Raw genomic sequence first — 22,650 nt, forward strand, 5'->3', positions numbered from 1 at the left:
GATCAGCCAGCTTGTTCACTAGCCTCAACACTAGCTTTCACAGCAGTTAGATTGAAATTCCTACCTTAGCATAATACAGATTATTAAACTTCATAGACCTTTGGAGTTATTCCTAATTAGCTGAAAACGCTGATATTCAGTTTGTATACCTACCAAGGACCTAGTATATGTGCTTAAAAATGTTTATGATGTAACATCAACAAGTTGAAATTAATACATATGAAATAAGTTTAGTACATATAATTGCAAAGGGAAAACTACATAAATGATGTATCAGTTAGAATTTAACCCAAAAGTCTATAAAATTAACAGTGTCAGAAACTTTGCCTATTCATTTTTCACTTAACATTCAGCATCTGGTATACTATCCTGCAGGTAGTACTCAATCATTGTTTAGAAGAAGCTTTTATAGAAAAAAAAATAGATAAAAAGAAAGGGTGGTGGTGATGACAAGAAACAAATTGACACTGAAAATCACAGAAGGTAGTCTTTTTTTTTTTTTTTGATGTTTATTTTTGGGAGAGCATGTGCAGGGGAGGGCAGAAAGAGGGGGACAGGGGCAGAAAGGGGAGGGGCAGAAAGAGGGGCACAGAGCCCAGTGTGGGACTCAAACTCACAAATGGTGAGATCATGACCTGAGCTGAAGTCAGACGCTTAACCAACTGAGCCACCCAGGCACCCTGAGAATCTAGTCTTACTGACTAGTCTTATTGACTTAATTCCATAATGGAAAATGTCTAGTCACTAAAGATTCTGTCAAGCATCCTTTATTTCCTGTGTTTCAATTTGTGTAAAGGTTATACTAATGATCTTTTAAAAACACTGCCACTAAGAATTGAATTTTCCGTATTTTCCCATAATCCATCCATAGTTTACTGTCCAATTAATATTGTCAATATAAAAATGCCAAGGAAACATGATGAGCCCCCAAAATAACTTAAAAATTTTTTGCAGAGCTGCAGCCCGATGTAACAAAGGCATTGAAGTACTGTTTGCAGTGGCTTTAGAACATTTTGTGTTGGTTGTTGTGCGAGTTTTGAGGGGGCCTACTTCTGCAGATGAAACAGCCAAGAAGATTCAGTACCTGATCCATTGTCAGTGGTGTGAAGAGAGAATTTTTCAGAAGGATGGTAATATGGTAGAAGGTAAATTCAAGCTTCTCTTGACTGTATATCGTGTTTATATACAAGCCTCCAATGAATAAGTCTTTATCACATCCCTAATTATACATGTTGTTGTCCTTTGATTTTAAAGATTACAGTGCTAACTTTATTTCCTATACTGGATTTCCTTTCATCAACAGACAAGACATGCGTGTGAGTTTATTAAAGTTATTTACTCATGCTGTATTCAATTTATGCTCTCTAGCCCTGCCCTCTGTTGAAACATCTAGAAATAACTTAGATTCCACTGTCACTAATTTTAGGAACATAAGTCAGATTACCTCTTTGTCTGGGTGTTTCAAATCATTAATTTTATAAGAATAATTATCATGTTTCTGGCTGAATACAAAAACCATCAGTTATAAAATTCATTCAGTAAACATTTACTGAGACTCTACTATATGCCAGGCATGGGGATCAAAGAAAAAGATGAGGCTTATGCTGTTTCTATTTTACTTTTCTGGGACATAGAAACAGTTGCCCATTATTTTCTGTTAGAGTCTTCACATTTTTTAAGAACTCTTTAGATACTAGAGTGTAACCCCAGTGATACGAGTTGCAAATATTTTTTCTCATTTTATCACTTCTGTTGGCATCTATTTTTTAGTGTTATTTTGATTGCATTGAAGAGGATAGATATCATTGTGGTTTTCAAGGTTCCTAATAACTTAGTATGCTTTTCATTTGCACAAGTACTTTTGCTTCAGTGTTAATTGATAGTGAGAATGGAAGGCATCCGTCATTGTTCCTTTAGTTCTCTGTGGTGCTTTCTGATTCAAGCATGAGATACCTATCATTTATCATGTCAAGAAAATATCCTTCATTTCCAGTTTTACTGTATTTTAGCAAGATGTTGAATTTTGTCATGTATGTCAGCATCTGTGGAGATGATTGTGTGGTATTTCTCCTTAGGTCTACTGATTTGAGTAATCATAATAAAATTTCCCAATATTGAACAATTCTGACTTTCTAAAATAAACTACTCTGCCAGGAAGTATTTTCTTAAGATGGATTCTGTTTGCAGGGCACTTGGGTGGCTCAGTCGGTTAAGTGTTGGGCTCTGCACTGACAGCATGGGACCTGCTGTAGGTTTGCTGTCTCCCTCTCTCGCTGCCCCTCCTCTGCTCACACTCTCTCTCAAAAGCTAATATATAAACAGAAAAAAAAAGATGGATTCTATTTGCTAATTTTTTTAAAGTTTTTGAATTTATTTTGAGTGAGAGGGTGAGAGAGAGCAGGGGAGGGAGAGAGAGAGTACCAAGAGGCTCCATGCTGTCAGTGCAGAGCCCCATGTAGGGCTAGAACTCACGAACTGTGAGATCATAACCTGAGCTGAGATCAAGAGTTGGATGCTTAACCGACTGAGCCACCCAGGGCTCCCAATTTGCTAATTTTTAAAATTTTGTTTTAATATTCATAAATGAGATGGTATATAGTTTTCCTTTTTAGTAGTAATTTTGGTTGGGCTTTGGAGTCTGTTTAAAAGGAATTTGGAACTTTGCCCTGTTTTTCAGTGGTTGGGAACAGTTTTAGCTTTAGCTTTTCGAAATTATTTACATAGAGTTGAGCCAAGTGGTATTCATTGGTTCCTTTTAATTTTCTTGGTTTCTGTGGTTATATTCTTGTTTTTTTAAATTTTTAGTAGCTGTCCTTTGCTTATGCTTTTGAACTTTTATCTACAGTAGTTGTTGTTTTTTTAATCAAACATTTTAAAGGATTTTTGACCTAATTATTTACTGTAAAGAAATTGGATTTATTTTTGAATTTGCTTGCAATCATATAGACCTTGCAGAGTGTAAATGAGTCTTTCAAAGAAGTCAGTTCGCTCAGAATTTTCTATAATTTTATCAACTTGTAATACATTGTTTCAAAAGTCAACTAGTTTCATAAGTCTTAATAAAATAATGACCCCTGCCATACTCCCTAAAGTTACCAGCTAAAATATCAGAGCTATTTCTTCTAATGTTTACATCCCTATTTCTAAATGGCATGTTTATAGTACCTATAACTTCTTTCCATGGAAGAATATTCAGCTTCTTAAACCAACCTAGTCACATGCGTGTACCTCCCTTCTCCAGTGTGGCTAAATCAGTATTCAGTGTTTATATTTTTATAAATATAAAACTATTGTTTACAAGTTGTATTAGTTATCTGTTGCTATGTAACAAATTAGTCCAACATTTAGTGGCTTAAAACAACATTTATTGTCTCATAGTTTCTCTGAGTTAAGAATCTGGGCATGGCTTAGCTGGGTCCACTAGCTCAGGGTCTCCAGGCTGCAATTAAGGTGTTTGCCAAGGCTGCAATCAAAGCCTGACTGGGTTAGGATCTGCCTACAAGCTTATTCACATAGTTACTCCCTGGATTCAGATCCTTGTAAGTTGTTAGACTGAAGACCTCAGCACCTTGCTTGCTGCTCAGTGACTTCCCCAGTTCCTAATCATACATTCCTCTTTATCTAGTTTCTCATGGCAGCTTGCTTCATCAGAATGATCCAGCAAGAACCAGAGAGAGCGTGAGAAAAAGCAAGACAGAAGTCATGATATTTTGTAACCTAGTCTAATAATATCCATCATTTTTGCCATATTTTAGTAATTAGAAATGAGCTCTAGATGTAGTGATCTCACACTTAAGGGGAACTACACAAGGGTATGAAAACCAGGAGACAAGGTCATTTTCTATCTTAGAAGTCTTTTCCAACACAGATGAACCAGTTAATATGCTGTAATAATGTTCCCTTTTGTAAATGCAACTCTTGGATAACTCTGGAATTAATCCTTAGCTGTTTTTGTTCCTTTTTTTGTGTATGTGCACTTTTCATAATCCATTCCTAAACCCTTTGCTACAGTTTCACAGCTTCTTCCTGTGTGGGTAGGTGCATCAGGCTATCTTCAGTCCCAGTGTCACCTCCCTGGAGACAGTGCTCCCACTCTCCTCTGGGTGCTTTGTTTTGCAAGTCCGCTGAAAGGTGTCGTCCTGGGGCTTCCTTTTAACCAGCGTCTTGGAGATGTTCTTTGGCTTTCTCCTTCTGATGAGTCTCCTATATCTTGGCTCTTGTATATTTTTCCACTATCCTTGTTTATTTTCTCATTTTGAATGAACACTTTGTAGCTTCCTGAGAAGAATCATGTGGCCAAGTATAGAATTGTAGGTCATAAATCGTTTTTCTTCAGAATGCGTAAGGTATTATTGTATTCATTGTCTTCTAGCCTCCAATATTGAGAAGTCTGCTATTGTTCTTATATCTAGTCCTTTGTGTGTTTTTCTCTGTGAATGCTCTTAAAACATCCTTTGTTTACCCAGTATTCTAAAATAATTTTGTAATATGTGTATTCATCTTTTTAAATTTATTGTGCCTGGATAATCCGTGAGCCCTTTAAGGAACTTGAGTTCTTTAGTTCTGGGAAATTATTTTTAATTTTAATTCTGGTGTAGTTAACACACAGTACTATATTAGTTTCAGGTGTACAATAGCATGATTTATCAGTTCCATACATTACTAAGTGCTCACTAAGACAAGTGCACTCCTAATCTTCACCTATTTCACACATCCTCCTCAACCCACTTTCCCTCCGGTAAACCATCTTTTCTCTATAGCTAAGAATCTGTTTTTTTGATTTCTCATTTTTCCCCCCTTTGTTTGTTGTTTCTCAAATTCCACATATGAGTGAAATCATGTGATATTTGTCTTTCTCTGGCTTATTTCACTTAGTATTGTACTCTGTAAACCCATATATGTTGGAAATAGTGAGACTTTATTCTTTTTAATGGCTGGATAATACTCCATTTGTGTGTGGGTGTGTACACCATATCTTCTTTACCCACTTATCTATCAGTGGACACTTGGGCTGCTTCCATAGTTTGGTTGTTGTAAATAATTCTACAGTAAACATAAGGATGCATATATCTTTTTGAATTAGCGTTTTCATATTCTTTGGGTAAGTACCCAGTGCTGCAATTCCTAGATCATAGAGTGATTGTAGGATAGTTCTATTCTTAATTTTTTGACAAACTTCTATACTGTCTTTTTATTTTTAATTTTTTTAAATGTTTCTTTATTTTTGAGAGAGAGAGAGAGAGAGAGCATGAGCGGGCAGGGATAGAGAGAGAGGAAGACACAGAATCCAAAGCAGGCTCTAGGCTCTGAGCTCTCAGTACAGAGCCCGACATGGGCTTGAAACCACAAACCAGGAGATCATGACCTGAGCCAAAGTCGGATGCTTAACCAACTGAGCCTCCCAGGCGCCCTTTTTATACTGTCTTCTACAGTGGCTGCACCAGTTTGCATTACCACCAACAGTGCACAAAGGTTCCTTTTTCTCCACATCTTTGCCCACACTTGTTGTTTCTTGAGTTTTTCTTTTTTTTTTTTTTTAATGTTTCTTTATTTTTGAGAGAGAGAGAGCAGGGGAGGGGCAGAGAGAAGAGGGAGACACAGAATCCAAAATAGGCTCTAGGCTGTCAGCACAGAGCCTGATGCAGGACCCAAACCCACAAACTGTGAGATCATGACCTGAACTGAAGTCTGATGCTTAACGGACTGAGACACCAGGGTGCCCTTCTTGAGTTTTTGATTTTAGCCATTCTGATGGGTGTGAGGTGATATCTCATTGTAGTTTTGATTTGCATTTCCCTGAGTGATGTTGTCTTTTCATGTGTTGGCCATCTGTATGTCTTCTTTAGATAAATGTTTGTTCAAGTCTTCTGCTCATTTTTAATTGAGTTATTTGGATTTTTTTGGTATTGAATTGTGTAAATTCTTCATATATTTTGGATACTAACCCTTTATCATATATGTCATTTGTAAATATCTTCTGCCATTCTGTAGGTTACCTTTTAGTTTTGTTGGTTATTTCCCTCAGTGTGGAGAAGGTTTTTATTTTGATGTAGTCCCAATAGTTTATTTTTGTATTTGTTTCCCTTGTCTCAGGAGACATATTTAGAAGGATGTTGTTATGACCAGTTTCAGAGAAATTACTGCCTCTGTTTTCTTCTAGGAGTTTTATGGTTTCGAGTCTCACATTTAGGTCCTTAATTCACTCTGAGTTTATTTTTATGTATGATATAAGAAGGTAGGCCACTTTCATTCTTTCCCATGTAGCTATCCAGTTTTCCCAACATCATTTGTTGAAGAGACTGTTTTTCCATTGCATATTCTCGCCTCCTTTGTTAAAAATTAATTTACCTTATATTTGTGGGTGTTTTTTCTGGGCTTTCTATTCTGTTCCATTGATCTCTGTGTCTTTTTTTTTTTTTTCCCCCAATACCATACTGTTTTGATTACTACAGCTTTGTAATATAACTTGAGATATGGAATTGTGATAACTCTAATTTTGTTTTTCTTTTTCAAGATTGCTTTGGCTACTCAGGGTCTTTTGTGGTTCCATGCAAATTTTAGGATTGTTTATTCTAGTTCTGTGGAAAATGCTGTTGGTATTTTGATAGGGAGTCATATTTAAAAAAATTTTTTTTAAAGTTTATTTATTTGAGAGAGAGAGAGAGAGAGGACAAGAGAAAGCACAGGAGGGGCAGAGAGAGAGGGAGAGAGAGAGAATCCCAAGCAGGCTCCACACTGTTGGTGCAGAGCCCCACATGGGGCTTGATGTCAAAAACCATGAGTTCGTGACCTGAGCCAAAATCAAGAGTCAGACATTTTAACCAACTGAGCCACCCAGAAGCCCTAATAGGGATCACATTTAATCCGTAGATTGCTTTGGGTAATATGGTCATTTTAACAATATTTGTTTGTGCAATCCATGAGCATGGATTTCCATTTCTTTGTGTCATCTTCAGTTTCTTTCATCAGTGTTTTATATTTTTCAGAGAACAAGTCTTTAACTTCTTTGGTTAAGTTTATTCTTAGGTATTTTGTGATTTTTTTAGTACAGTTGTAAATGGGATTGTTATCTTAATTTCTCTTTCTGCTACTTAAATAAGTGTATAGAAATGCAGTGGATTTCTGTACGTTCATTTTATATCCCACAACATTACTGAATTCATTTACGAAGTTCTAGCGGTTTTTTTGTATAATTTTTTTGGGTTTTTTATATATAGTATCATGTCATCTGCAAACAATGAAAGTTTTACTTCTTCCTTACCAATCTGGATGCCTTTTGTTTCTTTTTGTTGTCTGATTGCTGTGGCTAAAGCTTCCAGTAGCAGGGTGAATGAAACTGGCAAGAGCAGACATGCTTGTCTTCTTGACCTTAGGGAGAAAGCTCTCAGTTTTTCCCCACTGAGTATGACGTTAGCTGTGAGTTTTTCATATAAAGCCTTTATGTTTCCTCTAAACCTACTTTGTTGAGGGGTTTTGTTTTGTTTTGTTGTTTTAGTTTATTTTGAGAGGGTGGGGGGAGGGGGAGAGAGAGGATCCGGAGTGGCCTCTGTGCTGACAGCGGAGAGTCTGATGTGGAGCTTGAACTCATGAATCATGAAATCATGACCTGAGCTAAAGTCAGGGCTTAACCAACTGAGCCACCCAGGTGCCCCGAGGGTGTGTGTGTGTTAAGTTTATTTATTTTGAGAGAGACGGAGAGAGCACAGTCAGGGGAGGGGCAGAGAGAGGGAGAGAAAGAATCCCATGCAGACTCCATGCTGTCTTTGCAGAGCCCAATGCAGGGCTCCATCTCATGAACCATGTGATCATGACCTGAGCTGAAATCAAGAGCCACTGACTGAGCCACACAGGTGCTGCTCCTTTCAGCACGTGAAATAGGTCATTCCACTCCCTTTTGGTCTGCAAAGTTTCTGCTGAAAAAGCCACTGATAGGTTTATGGGGTTTCCTTTGTATGTAACTTTCTTCTTTGCTCATGATACTTTAAAAATTCTCTCTTTATCACTACTTTTTGCCATTTAAATTACTGTGTGTATTCATGTACCTCCTTGGGTTGATTTTGTTGGGGGATCTCTGTGCCACCTGAATCTGGATATCTGTCTTCTTTCCACAGATTAGGGAAGTTTTCTATTTTTTCTTCAAATAAATTTTCTGCCCCTTTTTCTCCTCTTCTTCTGGGATCCCTATGATGTGAATGCTGTTGTGCTTGATGGAGTTGCTAAGTTCCCTAAGTCTGTTCTCATTTTGCAGAATTATTTTTCTCTCATCAGTTGAGCTTGATTACTTTCCACCACTATTTTCCAGATTGCTAATTTGTTCCTTTGCTTACTTTAGCCATCTAGTATATTTTTTATGCCATTTATTGTGTTCTTCATATCTGATTGGTTCTTTTTTATCTCTTTGTTAAGGGTCTCACTGATGTCCTTTGCTGTTTTTTCAAGACAAGTGACTATCTTTATGATCATTATTTTTAATTCTTTTTTAAGAATATTACTTCTATCTGTTTTGTGTAGATCTCTTGCTGTGGTTTTGTCCTATCCTTTGATTTGGGACATATTCCTCTGTCTCCTTGTTTTGTCTCTGTGTCTATGTGTTAGGAAGGTCAGCTACATCTCCTGCTCTTGAAAGTAATGGCCTTATGAGGAAAAGGTCCTGTAGTGCCCTGCAGTGTAATGCCCCCTTCACCAGGGCCTGGTGCTTCAGGCATATCTTCTGTGTGTTAACACACCCTGCTGTTGTGTCCTGGCTGCTTTTCTCTTGAGTCCAGTTGTCCAGTGAGTCTCTATTTGCCTGTTATGGGCAGTGTTTGGTCCCCAGGATGGGGTGTGCAGTTTTAACAAGGTGCATGGCAGTCTGTTTGCAAAATGAGACCTGCAGGGACCCAGGGATGTATGGGTGGAGCGCACAATTTTAACAAGGTACCCGAGGCTTCCAAAAAGCCTGTGTAGCCACTGCCACTGAGACTGAGGCCACACAAAACATATGGGTCAGGAGACCTAGTATTGCAAGGTTTGTACAAGTCTTCTAGGGGAGGGTACTTGCAGCCCTGGGACTGAGGCAGGTCCGGCTGGAGGGGTCGTGGTGTGGTGTAAGCAAGTTATGTAGTGAATGTCACTGGTTTCCACATAGCCATGTGTTTATGCTGGGGGTGGGACAGGGAGATTGTGCCTGACAGCTCTTTTGACCCTAGAGAAGTCCCTTGGCAATCCCTTCCCCTCCAGGACATGATCCAAAATGAGTAAACGACTCTCCCTCCCCCACGTCCCAGGCATTTTCAAATTGCTGTTTCTACACTGAATCTCCATGGTCTTTTTTTAAGGACAGGGCTCCTTTTTAAGGGCTCCATGCTCTCTTTAAGGGCAGGGACTCCACTTCCTGTTGCCCTCCAGGCTCTCCCAGAACCAAGTCCACTGATTTTTAAAATTCTGGGCTTTAAGTACTATTGGTTTTAAGAACTGATGAAATTCAAAGCCAAACATTATGGTTATCTGTCTTCATTGAGTGAGCTTCCTTCCAGGTGTAATCATCTGTTCCTCTCCCCATGGCAGATGGTGACACTGTTTTGCTCCTCACTGCATTTCTGCCCTTCCTACCCTCTTCAGTGTGGTCTCTTCTCTGCCTTTAGTGGTGGAGTTTGTTTTTCCAGTCTTCAGGTCATTTTCTGGGTTATTTATGATGTAACTGTTGTCTAGTTGTAGCCATGGGACGAGGTGAGCTTAACATCCCTCTTACTCTACCATCTTCCCAGCCCTGGAATATTTCTTTTCTTCTCTCTTTTAAACATTTATTTAGTTATTTTTGAGAGAGAGAGAGAGAGAGCAAGAGAGAGCAAGAGAGCACATATGCTCGTGAGCAGGAGAGGGACAGAGAGAGAATCCCAAATAGGTACCATGCTGTTAGTGCAGAGCCTGACACAGGTCTTGATTCCATGAACTGTGAGATCATGACCTGAGCCGAAATCAAGAGTCAGACACTTAACTGACTGAGCCACCCAGGCGACTCTTTTCTGTTCTCTTTTCTTTCTTTCTTTTCTTTTCATAGGTGAGGTCCTTCCTTTCGAACTTACATTTTTTCCAACTTTATCCAGATACAATTAACAAAAGCTGTGTCACTTTAAGATGTACAATGTGTATCATTGATTTTATATACATATATAGTGAACTGATTACCACAATAAGATTAGTTAACACTTTCATCACCTCACAGTTACCTTTGTGTGTGTGTGTGTGATGAGAACATTTAAGATCTACTCTCTTAGCAAATTTCAGTTATATAGTATAGCATTGTTAATTACAGTCACCACACTGTACATTATTAGATCCCCAGAACTTCTTCTCTTTATAACTGAAAGTTTGCAGCCTCTTACCAACATCTCTTCATTTCCCCTGCCCCCAGGTCTTGGCAAACACCAGTCTACTCTTTTTTTGGAGTTCAGCATTTTTAGATATCACATATAAATGAGATCATAAAGTATTTCTGTTTGATTTCTTTCAGCATAATGCCCTTAAGATTCATTCACGTCACAAATTGCAGGATTTTAATCTTTTTTTGTGGCTGAATAATATTCTATTATATATGTACCACATTTTCTTTTTAATTTACTTTTTCTTTTTTGAGTATAGTTGACATACAATGCTACATTAGCTTTAGGTGTACAACTTAGTGATTTGACAAATTTATACATTATGCCACAAATATAGCTACCATCTATTCCAGTACATCACCATTACAGTATCATTGATTGTATTCCTTATGCTGTGTCTTTTATTCCCTTGACTTATTCATTCCATAACTGGAGGCCTGGAGGCCTGGAGGCCTGGAGGCCTGGAGGCCTGGAGGCCTGTATTTCCCTTTCGCCTTCACCCATTTGGCCCAGCCTCCCATCCCCTCCCCTCTAGCAACCATCAGATTTTCTCTGTATTTATAGGCCTGACTCTGCTTTTTGTTTGTTTATTCATTTCTGGGGCTTTTTTTAGATTCCACTTGTGAGTGGAATCATTTGTCTTTCTCAGTCTGACTTACTTCATTTAGCATAACACACTCTAGGTCCATCCAGGTTGTCTCAAATGCTACAATGTTGTCCTTTTTTATGGCTGTGTAATGTTCCATTGTGTGTGGAGATATGGAGATGTACATATATCTCCATAATTTGGCTATTTGTAAATTTGGCTATTGTAAATAATGCTGCAGTAAACAGAGAGATGCATATATCCTTTCGAATTAGTGATTTTGTATTCTTTCAGTAAATACCTAGTAGTGGAATTATTGGAGCATATAGTTATTCTACTTTTAATTTGGGGGGAACTCCCATACTGTTTTCCAGAGTGACTATACCAGTTTACTTATTATTTCTTGTCTTTTTGAGTTTAGTCATTCTGACAGGTGTAAGGTGATATCTCATTATGGTTTTGATTTGTTTCCCTGATGATTAGTGATGTTGAACATCTTTTCATGTGTCTGTGGGCCACTTGTATGTCCTCTTGGAAAAACGTCTATTCAGGTCTTCTGCCCATTTTTTATTCAGATTGGTTTTTTCCGGTGTTGAGTTGTAGAAGTTCTGTCTGTATATTGGATATTAACCCTTTATTGGATATATCATTTGTAAATATTTCTCTAATTCAGTAGGCTGAATTTTTTTGTTCGTTGTTTCCTTCGCTATGCAAAGATTTTTATTTTGATGTAGTCCTAATAGTTTATTTTTGCTTTTGTTTTCCTTGTCTCAGGAGATATATCTAGAAAAATGTTGCTACAGCTAATGTCAGAGAAATTACTGCCTGTGCGGTCTTCTAGAAGAGATGGTTTCAGGTCTCACATTTAAGTCTTTAATCCGTTTTGTGTTTATTTTTGTGTATGGTGTAAGAAGGTGGTTCAGTCTCATTCTTCTACATATAGATGTCAAGTTTTTCCAGCACCATTTTTTGAAAAGACTGTCTTTTTCCCATTGTATATTCTTGCCTCCTTTGTCATAGATTGACCATGTAATTGTGAGTTTATTTCTGGACTCTATTTTGTTCCATTGATCTATGTGTCTATTTTTGTGTTATTTTTTCTCGATAATTTTCTTCTCAAAGTCTCTTCTCTGTCTTCCAGGAAATAATTTTAGCTATATATTAGATCTTCTAGATTGATCCTCTGTTTTATTTTAATAATCCTATTCATTTCTTTGGCATTTAGTTCTCCTTTATAGCTATCCCTGATTGTTACTTTCCAACTCTTCTTTTTAAATTTTTGTCATATTTTGTCTTTTTTTAAGTTACTTCATATTTTCTTATTATTTCTTTTTTAATAGTGTCCTATTCTTATTTCACAAGAATCTTGGTTCAGCCTTATCCAAGATTAACTTCATCTTTTGGAATGAGGAAACACAGAGCCTGGTTGTGGGTATTAGAGAAGGAAATCTAGGGGTCTTAATTGAACCCCTTCAAAATTTTTAGCTAGACCTCTTTTTTGCAGTACCAACCCTCTACCCATCTTTCGAGATGATCAGTACCTTCAATTCTCAGCTCTTTCTGGAGTCCCACAACACTAGCGGTCTTGCTGTTTTGTTGGTAGCCTTCTGCCCATCTAATCTGTGCTAAGAATATTGGTTATAGTTGAGTATATTTTATATTTAGGGGAGGATAGATTTTTTAGTTTTGTATAATTGTTGCTGTTATTTTGTTGTTCTGTTCCCTATTTTTCTGTATTGTAATTTGGTTCTCTGTCGTGGTAGATCTCAAATGTCTGATGGTCTTGGTGCTCACTGAAAGTTGTTTGGAAGCACTGGAGTCAGGGGTTGTAAACTGATGGATTTTACCGTATGTAATGAGAAGGCACCAGTTTGTCTTGTCACTAGGGGACCCCCCAAATGACCATGAATAATACGTATTCAGTCTTTTTTCTTGGATTGGTAATTTTTTCTAGAAAAATCTTTGAATCTTCCACCAGCCTTCTAGGAGTCATGTTGGGGAAAGGAGACTTGGAAGATCTTACATTTATGATGTCTTTTACTTAATGCCTCTTTTCCTAAACCTCCTTATTCTCAACTGTGACTGCTGCCCCTGGTTCCAGATCCTCAATGGTTCAGCCTTACCCAAGATTAACTTCATCTTTTGGAACAAGGAAGCACAGAGCCTGGTTGTGGGTATTAGAGAAGGAAATCTGGGGGTCTTAATCGAACCCCTTCAAAATTTTTAGCTAGACCTCTTTTTTGCAGTACCAACCCTATACCCATCTTTCGAGATGATCAGTACCTTCAATTCTCAGCTCTTTCTGGAGCCGCACAACACTAGTGGGCTTGCTGTTTTGTTGGTAGCCTGTCTGCCCATTTCAGGCTTAGGCTTTAGCATTCTCTGGCCTGCTAAATCAGTTATCCCCTTGTGTACCTTATTTCCACTTCTAAAATTTTACTGACCTCTCTCATCATCTTGTTACCTCCTCCCAATTTATTTATCGTTTGGTTTGATTTTTATTCCTTTGTTCTCATTTTAATAATGCTTTAGGAGACAGCAGAGATAAAGTACATGTTTAATCCATTGCATTTAAATAGAAGTCTCCAAATATTTTTAATTCCTCATCTAGAATTGTCTTCACAGCCTATATACCAATGACCTAGACATAACTAGTTTTCTTTCTTTATTCCTTCGTTTTTTGCTACTAGTAACTTGAAATGATAGCCCTGACCTGTCAAAGAGGGAATTTGCTATTGCTGACCTAGCACTTAGAAATCCTAGGTAAGGGGCTTGGGAAAAGACATAGGTTGGTATGATGGGAGCATTTTGTAGATGCATCAAGAAACAAACTAATAATTCATGTGTGTGCTGCCGCCTGCCTGTGGTAAGTGGGTATAACTGAAAGAACTGTAAATATAAATTACCCTAATTTGGATAATACTGCCTATAGTTTTGTAGTTTAGTTATTTAATGGTTCCAGGAAAGACTTCTTGAGTATATTCATATAACGTTGGAACATAGTTCTCAACAAATCTAATGTTGATGATAAGGCTTAGAGTTCAATAATACTGAAAAGTCGATCTAGTAGAAACAGCGAGGGAAGAAGCCTTTAAGTAAATCTAAAATAAGATCTCGTATTTGTGCATTATGGCATTTAATTACGTTGAATAACAGTGATGTTGGATAGCAATGGGCTATAGACCTATGGCCCTACCAAGTAATTCTGAGTTCTGAATATATCTAGAACTGATTGATCAGATCAGGCCATTCCAAGAAAGTGGATGATAACCTAGGAATGCCCTGGGGGAAGTCAGTTGGAGAGAGTCTGATTTAAAATGACTATTCTGGGGCTTAAGTGAACTGAATAGTCCATAGTAAAATATTGCCCCATTTTTGGAAACTAAGAATAATGCTAGTATTTCCCCAATTTCCTTGTGATTGTAAGGTCTCACACTGTTCTTTAAACTGAATTAAGATTCTTCTAACCTATTTGGGGGGGCTGAATATGAATCAAGCCTAAGGAGTAATTTGTTTTCTTTCCAAATGCATAAGTAACTAATGAGAAAGGTCTTTATTTTGATGGGATGTTGGTTACATTTATTAAAACTCAACCTTTTCACATAACACGTATAAATTTTATTGCATATAATTTATACCCCAATCAGTTGATTTTAAATGAGTATCTTGTGGACTTCTAGACTTTCTCCTACTTAAATTGTTTCATGTAGCATAGTGACTAAACCCTAGTAGAAGTTTTGCCTCTAATAAGCCATTTGACCTGGATTTCTATGACCTCTCAAGTTTTAATTCTCTGATCTGGATAATTGAGATTTTAACAGTACCTACTTCAAAGAGTTGTAAGGATTAAATTTTTTAAATGCATATAAAATACTTAGCATAATACCTGGCACATAGTAGATCCTCATTATATAGTAGCTGCAAATTATTATTAACAATTACTATTTACATTGTCATTTCTCCTTTGAGTTCTCTTTTTATATTTTCACAGAAAACCCATATAGACAGCTGCCCTGTAACTGTCATGGAAGCATGCCTGGAAAGACAGCAATAGAACTTGGACCTCTATGGTATGTGCTTAAGCATAAGAATATACAGATGGTTCCTGACTTAGGATTTTTTGACTCTATAGTGGTGCAAAAGCGATACACATTCAATAGAAAGTGTATTTCAAATTTTGCATTTTAATCTTTTCCCATGCTAGCAATATGCAATACGGGTCCTCTCTCATGATGCTGGCAAGTAGCATTAAGTCACAGCTCCCAGCCAGGCAGACGATCATGAGGATCAACAACCAGTACACTTAACAACCATTCAGTTTTTCCACTTTCAATATAATCAATAAATCATATGAAATAATCAACACTTTATAAAATAGACATTGGGCTGGATATTTTTTGCCCAACTGTTAACTAATTTAAGTGTTCTGAGAATGTTTAAGGTAGTTAGGTTATGCTATGATGTTCGGGAGGTTAGTTCTAGTACATGCATTTTCAGCTTGTAATGGGTTTATCGAGACATAATTCCATCATAGGAATTATGTTAAGGAAGGCCAGTATTCAAAATTGATTTACATATTGATTTATTATGTGTGGTAAAAGAACAAATTTCAATTTAATTTTTTTTTTAAGTCTAGGTAAATAATTATAATTCTTCTACCCCTATGAACCTAAAGTGTTTTCTGTTTTCAGATTTTTCTATACCATTATTCTCACAAGTTTGTGACACTGCTAAGAGATGGTGAGATCAAAAAGAGCCTGGCAGATCTGCAAACTAGATCATTCATTTCTGAATTAGTAAGAATGAGGCTTTTTTCAGCTGACAGTTTGCAGAACTAGGATGTGATTATGAAATGATCACCGTAACTTCTTATAGAAGAGTCAACTTGATATAAGAAGTCTTCAAGAAATTAGTTTTAAGTGAGAAGGACATGTGAAAGTACATGCTTTTGTTTTAGGTAAAGCTGTTTAGATGGGACTCACCTGCAAAGATTTCCTCACTCAGAGCCATTGTTCATGTCTTTACTCTCATGCACAGTCTCTTCCCCTTTCCCCAGATCCAGTTCAAATCGTGTCCTCTTTGAAGTTTCCGGTGTTTCACCCAAAATTTCTAAATCCCATTTTAGTAAATCTCACATCGATCATTCATTTGACACTTTAAAGTCATACATCTTTTCATATGCATTTGCTAACCAAATAGTAATAGCTGTCATTCATTGAGGATATACTTAGGATTTTCTGTGTGCTATCTCATTAATTCCCATAACAAGACTGAAAAGTTTTATTTTCTGTTTTGTGATGAAGAATAAGAGACTCAAAAGCAGTAATCACTCAAGATTACATAGATAGTAAGTGGTGGAGCCAGCATGTGAATTCAGGTTTATCTGACTTGGAATTTCATATTCTGTCCATTATACCGGTCATTCTCAAATTACATGGAAAGTCGATGAGACTTACCCTTGTGCCATTTTTTAACTGAATCACCATCACCACTGTAATTCTCCTATACCTACTCCTGTCCCACCCCACTTTACCATACACAAGGTGGATTAAGACTTACTGACAAGAATATGCATTATGAAAACTTATGTTTCACACTGTGCGCCTGTCTAGGCCCTATCTAGATTTATAGGCTTTTATAGGGTAAACCCTGTCTTTTATACTTTGGTGTATCTTCCACACCCGTATGTACCACAGGGCTAGTAGTCTTACACACCTTACCTGAGGGCTCAATAAATTCTTTGTTGATTTACTGTGAGTGAAATTTCCACAACTAATCCCACTAACTTAGAGAAATAACATGATAAAAGGTGTGGGCAAATAGAAAGTAATTTTAAATTAAACCATAAATTCTTGGGATGCCTGGGTGGCTCAGATGGTTAAGCATCCAACTTCGGCTCAGGTCATGATCTCATGGTTCGTGAGCTCAAGCCCCTCATTGGGCTGTGCTGACAGCTCAGCGCCTGGAGCCTACCCTACTTCAGATTCTGTGTCTCCCTCTCTCTGCCCCTGTCCCCCTCTCAAAAGTAAACATTAAAATAAATCATAAATTCTTTAATTTCAGCATTTACTCCATCCTATAAATTAAGTTAGTTGTGATTAAATTATGGAGACTTTTTTTTTTAAGTTTATTTATTTATTTTGAGAGAGAACATGTGTGGTGGAGGGCAGAGAGGAAGAGAGGATACCAAGCAGACCCAAGCAGGCTCTGCACTCAATGTGCAGAGCCTGATGGGGGCTCAAATTCACGAACCATGAGATCATGCCCTGAGCCAAAATCAAGAGTCAAGTGCTTAGCCAACTGAACCACCCAGGTACCCTGAGACTTTTATTTTTAATAGACATTTCTCAAACCCAGTTCTCTGTATTTTTTTTTTTTTTCTTTTCCAGGTCAAGTTCCCTTTTCAATACTGGATTCCTCAAAAGAATGCTATTTGAATCTCTTCACCATGGTTTAGATGACATTCAGACCCTAATAAAGACATTAATCTTTGAATCAGAGTGTACTCCTCAAAGTCAGTTTTCAGTTCCTACGCCTTCAAATCTCAAGCAAGGTGACATTTACATTCAGGGCCTGAAATGAGTAACAATTTATTAAAATATACATATATTTTTTTCTAGTTTTAGTAGACTAAAAGAACTAAACGTCTGTTGTGGTTTTATTATCCTATACCTGCTTTGTAGAGAGAGAAACCTTAGGTAATTCTGAGAATAGTGTGGTCGAAAATTTTCATAATATCCATTGAGACACAGAAGCTGTACACTTTCACTCATTACAACTGTTTTTTGTCCTTTATTTTCTCTTTGGTATAAAATAGGCTTTTGTAGTTTTATCTGGCTGTTGATACAAGGGTGGGCCTATTAGACATTCTAGTTAAGTCATTAAAAGCAGCAGCTATTGTTAGGCAGTTAAAAATGTAAACCTTGTAGCCTGTTTTTACCACAGAATCTCGTATTTCATAAAAGCAGTGTGTGTAGAATTTCGTAAGCTTTTATTTAAAGTTTGAATTGTTGCTTAAGGTCATTCTGTAAAATATTTTGTTATTCCCATGTTTTTATTTTAGAAGAATGTGGTGTGTTTATTAAAACTACAGATGATACCACACCAGATAACTACATTGCACAAGGTATGTATATGTCCGTGTGTGTATATATGTAAATATGTATGTATTAGTGCAAAAACGCAGTTAGAAGGGCAGGAAGAGATTGCTCTGGTGGCCTTCTTTAAAATGCTTCTTTACCGTATTATACTGACAACATAACTATAGTAAAACTTGTTTATCTGGCATTTGCACAGTTCAGAATTTCTATTAACATGTACTTGTTCACATCTCTAATATATGGTGATCCCCTTGAAAGAACTAGAAGACCTTGAAGAACCATGTGAACCAAACTTAAGCTCAAATTATATTTGATACAGTAATAAAGATTCAGTTTTATTCTAATTCTTTTAAACTTTCTCATCAACATATATCACAATTCCATTAACCATAAGACCCTGTTCTCTAGCCATGAAGAATGTACTATATAGCCTTTCTTATAATTTGGGATGTGTGCATGCACACTTTAAAATATGGTTGTATTAGGGATTACAAATTCGAATCCAAACGATTTTAAGATTTATGTCAGTGTAGGGGCGCCTGGGTGGCACAGTCGGTTAAGCGTCTGACTTCAGCCAGGTCACGATCTCACGGTCCGTGAGTTCGAGCCCCGCGTCAGGCTCTGGGCTGATGGCTCAGAGCCTGGAGCCTGTTTCCGATTCTGTGTCTCCCTCTCTCTCTGCCCCTCCCCCGTTCATGCTATGTCTCTCTCTGTCCCAAAAATAAATAAAAAACGTTGAAAAAAAAAATTTAAAGATTTATGTCAGTGTCTTAATGTCTAAGGTTTTGTTTTGCTCTTTAAAAGCTTAGATTCTAGGGGCGCCTGGGTGGCTCAGTCGGTTAAGTGGCCGACTTCGGCTCAGGTCATGATCTTGCGGTCCGTGAGTTCGAGCCCCGCGTCGGGCTTTGTGCTGACAGCTCAGAGCCTGGGGCCTGTTTCAGATTCTGTGTCTCCCTCTCTCTGACCCTCCCCCGTTCATGCTCTGTCTCTGTCTCAAAAATAAATAAACATTAAAAAAAATTTAAAAAAATAAAAAAATAAAAGCTTAGATTCTAAATGTGTTTTGAATACTAATAAAAAGAACTAGATAGTGTTAAGACAGAGGAACAAAACAATGCCCTTTCATGTCACTAATGTCATTTCACAATTACAAAGCTAAAATATGTTCCCAATTTTCAGAAATCATACTTCTTTCCACATTGATCTTTTTTTACTAGCTTTTGAGAACTTAAATACTTGCCTGAGATAGAAATACATTTTTCTTGTAAGTTTAAGGTCAGATGACTAAAGTCAGAATAAGATTTTTTCAAAGTGAATTGAGACCATTGTTGTAATAATTGTTCACAAGCACTGAAATTCTGAAGAGGAGAGTTTTTGCTGTAAATTAAATTGGGTGATTTCAAGTGCTTCAGTTAATGCACGTACAATATTCCTTTGCATGTTTGTGCTACCTGTGAGAAGTAAAACTTGCCACCTTATAAAGTGAGGATTTGGTGGGGAGAGGGGATAGATTTGTTTTGCTTTCAGTGTGTGTAAGTGCTCATTTTTTGTGTAAGTAGCCCAGGCTAACATGACCCCTATACTGGAAGACAGTCAGACGCCCACATCCAGCCAGCATTGGAGGATACAGTGGCTGACAGGGTTGAAATGTCAGTGAATGACAAAGGACAGAATTACAATTTTTTATTAGTTGCTCAACATTTTAGTGTTGATCTTCAAAGCCAAGAAAACTTCAACTCCTTTTAATAGTATATGGTTTAATACCTACTAAATGCTCCTTCCAATGGTCATGTTTTAGTTGGCATCTTCAACTAATTTGCTAACATTCACAATTCTACCCAATCCTCAGTTGGGAGAGTAAAGGCATTATGGTACATTGCAATAAGCATTGGATTTAAGAGCATCATTTTACTCCTGTTTGTCGTGTAACCTCAGCCAGGCCACTCACCTTCAGCAGGGGTGTCTTAAATCCTTCTTAGAATAAAGCAAAATACAAGTTTTAAAAATAAAGTCTCTGAGCTGTTCTTATATATAAAGAGAATCAGACTAATCTCTATGGGTTCTCAAAAATTATTATTTTAAGATTGATCAATATTTAAATCTTTCACAATAGAAAATATCAGGCCAAAAAGAGTCATTATTAAGGTGTTCTGATTTTTTGTATGTGTATGTTTCAGGAAAAAGAAAAGGTAATGAAACAGTCACAACTTTAGCCAAAAGGCAAAAGACTGATGTCAGTACTGAACATCCTCCCTTTTATTACAACATCCACAGACACAGCATTAAAGGAATGAATATGCCAAAGTAAGACAACCAGTGAATGGCAAAATGTATATGTTATATTTTAATGACATTGTGATTTACATAAAAATACAGAACCTTTTTTTTTCCTTTCCTTCCTGCAGGTTGAAAAAGTTTTTGTGCTATCTTTCTCAAGCAGGCTTTCGAGTGAGCCGAACTCATTTTGACCCAATGGGTGTTCGTACAGATGCACCTCTGATGCAATTTAAATCGATCCTTTTGAAGTACAGCACCCCTACATACACGGGAGGACAGTCGGAGGGCCACGTCCAGCCAGCATCCGAGGATACAGTGGCTGACAGGGTTGAAATGTCAATGAACGACAAAGCAGAAGCAAGCAGTTGCAGAAGATGGTAAATGTAGCCAAGAGTTACTACAGATGTCTGTCTAGATGGCCTGGTAGTTCTCTATACCAACTGTAGTTCTTTTTCTATTCTTTTAATTCAGTGGTGTAAAAATAAAAAAAAACAGTGTTTTCATTCAGAAAATTAGCAGTTTCTAACTTAGCTAGTTTGGGAGCTGTGCTTTCCAGTTTTTTCTTATTGTAAAGAAAACTTAAAATTTTAATGAAAACATTTCATATGAAGCCAGGTTTATGACTGAGATCACCCTACCATTTAGTAACTCAGAAAACTTTCACTTGCAAAGTGTTTGGAATTTTATGTATGTTATGGAACCATCCTTTACTGTTCTTAATCACATGTCTACTTAAACTGATTCATGTCTTTCTGTTTAAGCACACAAAATGAAGCCAAAAGCCTTTTACGTATTACCCTAAATAGAACAATGCCCTTTCATGTCACTAACATTATTTCACAATTACAGAGCTAAAATGTGTTCCCAATTTTCAGAAATCATACTTCTTTCCACATTGGTCTTTTAATTTATTACTAGCTTTTGAGAGTTTAAATACTTGTCTGAGATAGAAATAAGTTTTTCTTTTAAGTTTAAGGTCAGGTGACTGGAGTCAGAGTAAGAGTTTGTCAAAGTAAATTGAGACCATTGTTCTAATAGTTGTTCATAAGCACCGAAATTCTGGAGAGTTTTTGCTGTAAATTAAATTGGGTGATCTCAAGTGCCTCAGTTAATGCACGTACAATATTCATTTGCTTGTTTGTGCTACCTCTCAGAAGTAAAACTTGCCACCTTATGAACTTACGAAGTAAGGATTTTTGGGGGGGTGGTGGGAGACAGATTTGCTTTGTTTTTGGGTGTGTGTATGTGCTCATTTTTTTGTATAAGTAGCCCAGGCTAACATGACTATGAAAATTAGTAGAAGCTCCATTAATAAATTTTGTTCTTGCTTCATTTGAATGTAAAAGTTTGGATAACAGGATTTGGTATAAAGTTCAGATTTTTGTCTCAAGGACTTAATCCATATTTACCCTGCATTACTTTTTAGAGGAAGTAACTTTTTTATCTGAGTGAGCATAAAGCTTGGGGGATGGAGAAGAGTTATAACTGAAAAGGTTTTAAATACACTATGGAAGAAAAAAAGCACACCCATGACATATTTAAAGATCCAGGGAGTGAGATCAACATCGTAGATGAGCAGAAATAAAAAAAATTCTTTGTGTTATTACAGCATAGACCTAGGAGGATGTGTTTTCTCCCATTAGTAGAATCATATTTAAATAAACGAACAGGTGAACTGCAAGTGATATACTAGAATGACCCCCCAAAAAACCCTGTAACTTTTGCCAGTTAAAATTATTACAAATGAGCACAAAAATAAAAGTTACTACTTTTTTGTTTATATACTTAAAAATTACTATAAATCCACAAGGCAAACCAGCGCTTGGACCATTTGTACATATTGTTAAATTGAGTATCTGTCTCAAATCTTGCCAAATGCTTGTCAGCGTGACATATTTTGATCATTGATAACGTTGGGCTTTATGCCAGGAGCCTAATTTGATAGAGAAATAATATATAAATTACTGTTATTTAAAATATATGTTGTGTTTTAATTTCACATACACAGATTTTCCAAAGAAAGGTGGTGAGAAGTAGTCAGGAACTCTGTTAAGGTAATGTTATCAACCTAAAGAGGAAATACTTTTAAAATTCCAAATAATGCTACATTAGCGCCTTGTCCCCATTAACTACTGTGGTAGTTTGGGGCATGCAGATGTTGAGTGCATTGTAAAATAGTATCAGTTGTATTGCTCCATTAAATTTTGATTAATACAAGCAGCCAGTTTTTACTCTACCATCAGGAAACCAGTGTGTTGACTCTGCTAGCTGCTTACGTCACTACTCTAACCATACACTCGAGAAATAGAAGAAGAAAGGAAGAAAT

General features: G+C 37.0%; 1 protein-coding gene across 4 annotated transcripts in view; it reads left to right on the forward strand.

The window, feature by feature from the left end:
• Positions 1–21,656, forward strand: part of TRMT1L (tRNA methyltransferase 1 like) — a 41,016-nt gene extending 19,360 nt beyond the window's left edge. For 3 of the 4 annotated variants that reach the window (XM_058700616.1, XM_058700613.1, XM_058700617.1), the window contains 6 exons: positions 955–1,145; positions 14,939–15,017; positions 17,337–17,500; positions 18,011–18,073; positions 20,225–20,351; positions 20,453–21,656. In XM_058700616.1, coding sequence (XP_058556599.1) covers positions 955–1,145; positions 14,939–15,017; positions 17,337–17,500; positions 18,011–18,073; positions 20,225–20,351; positions 20,453–20,705 — 877 coding nt within the window. In that variant the 3' untranslated portion in view covers positions 20,706–21,656. The remainder of the gene's footprint in view (positions 1–954; positions 1,146–14,938; positions 15,018–17,336; positions 17,501–18,010; positions 18,074–20,224; positions 20,352–20,452) is intronic. The other variant, XM_058700615.1, reaches the window with a different exon arrangement.
• The last annotated feature ends 994 nt before the right edge of the window (positions 21,657–22,650 follow it).

Source organism: Neofelis nebulosa, chromosome 15 (assembly GCF_028018385.1).
Source record: "Neofelis nebulosa isolate mNeoNeb1 chromosome 15, mNeoNeb1.pri, whole genome shotgun sequence".
NCBI classification, from domain to species: domain Eukaryota; kingdom Metazoa; phylum Chordata; class Mammalia; order Carnivora; family Felidae; genus Neofelis; species Neofelis nebulosa.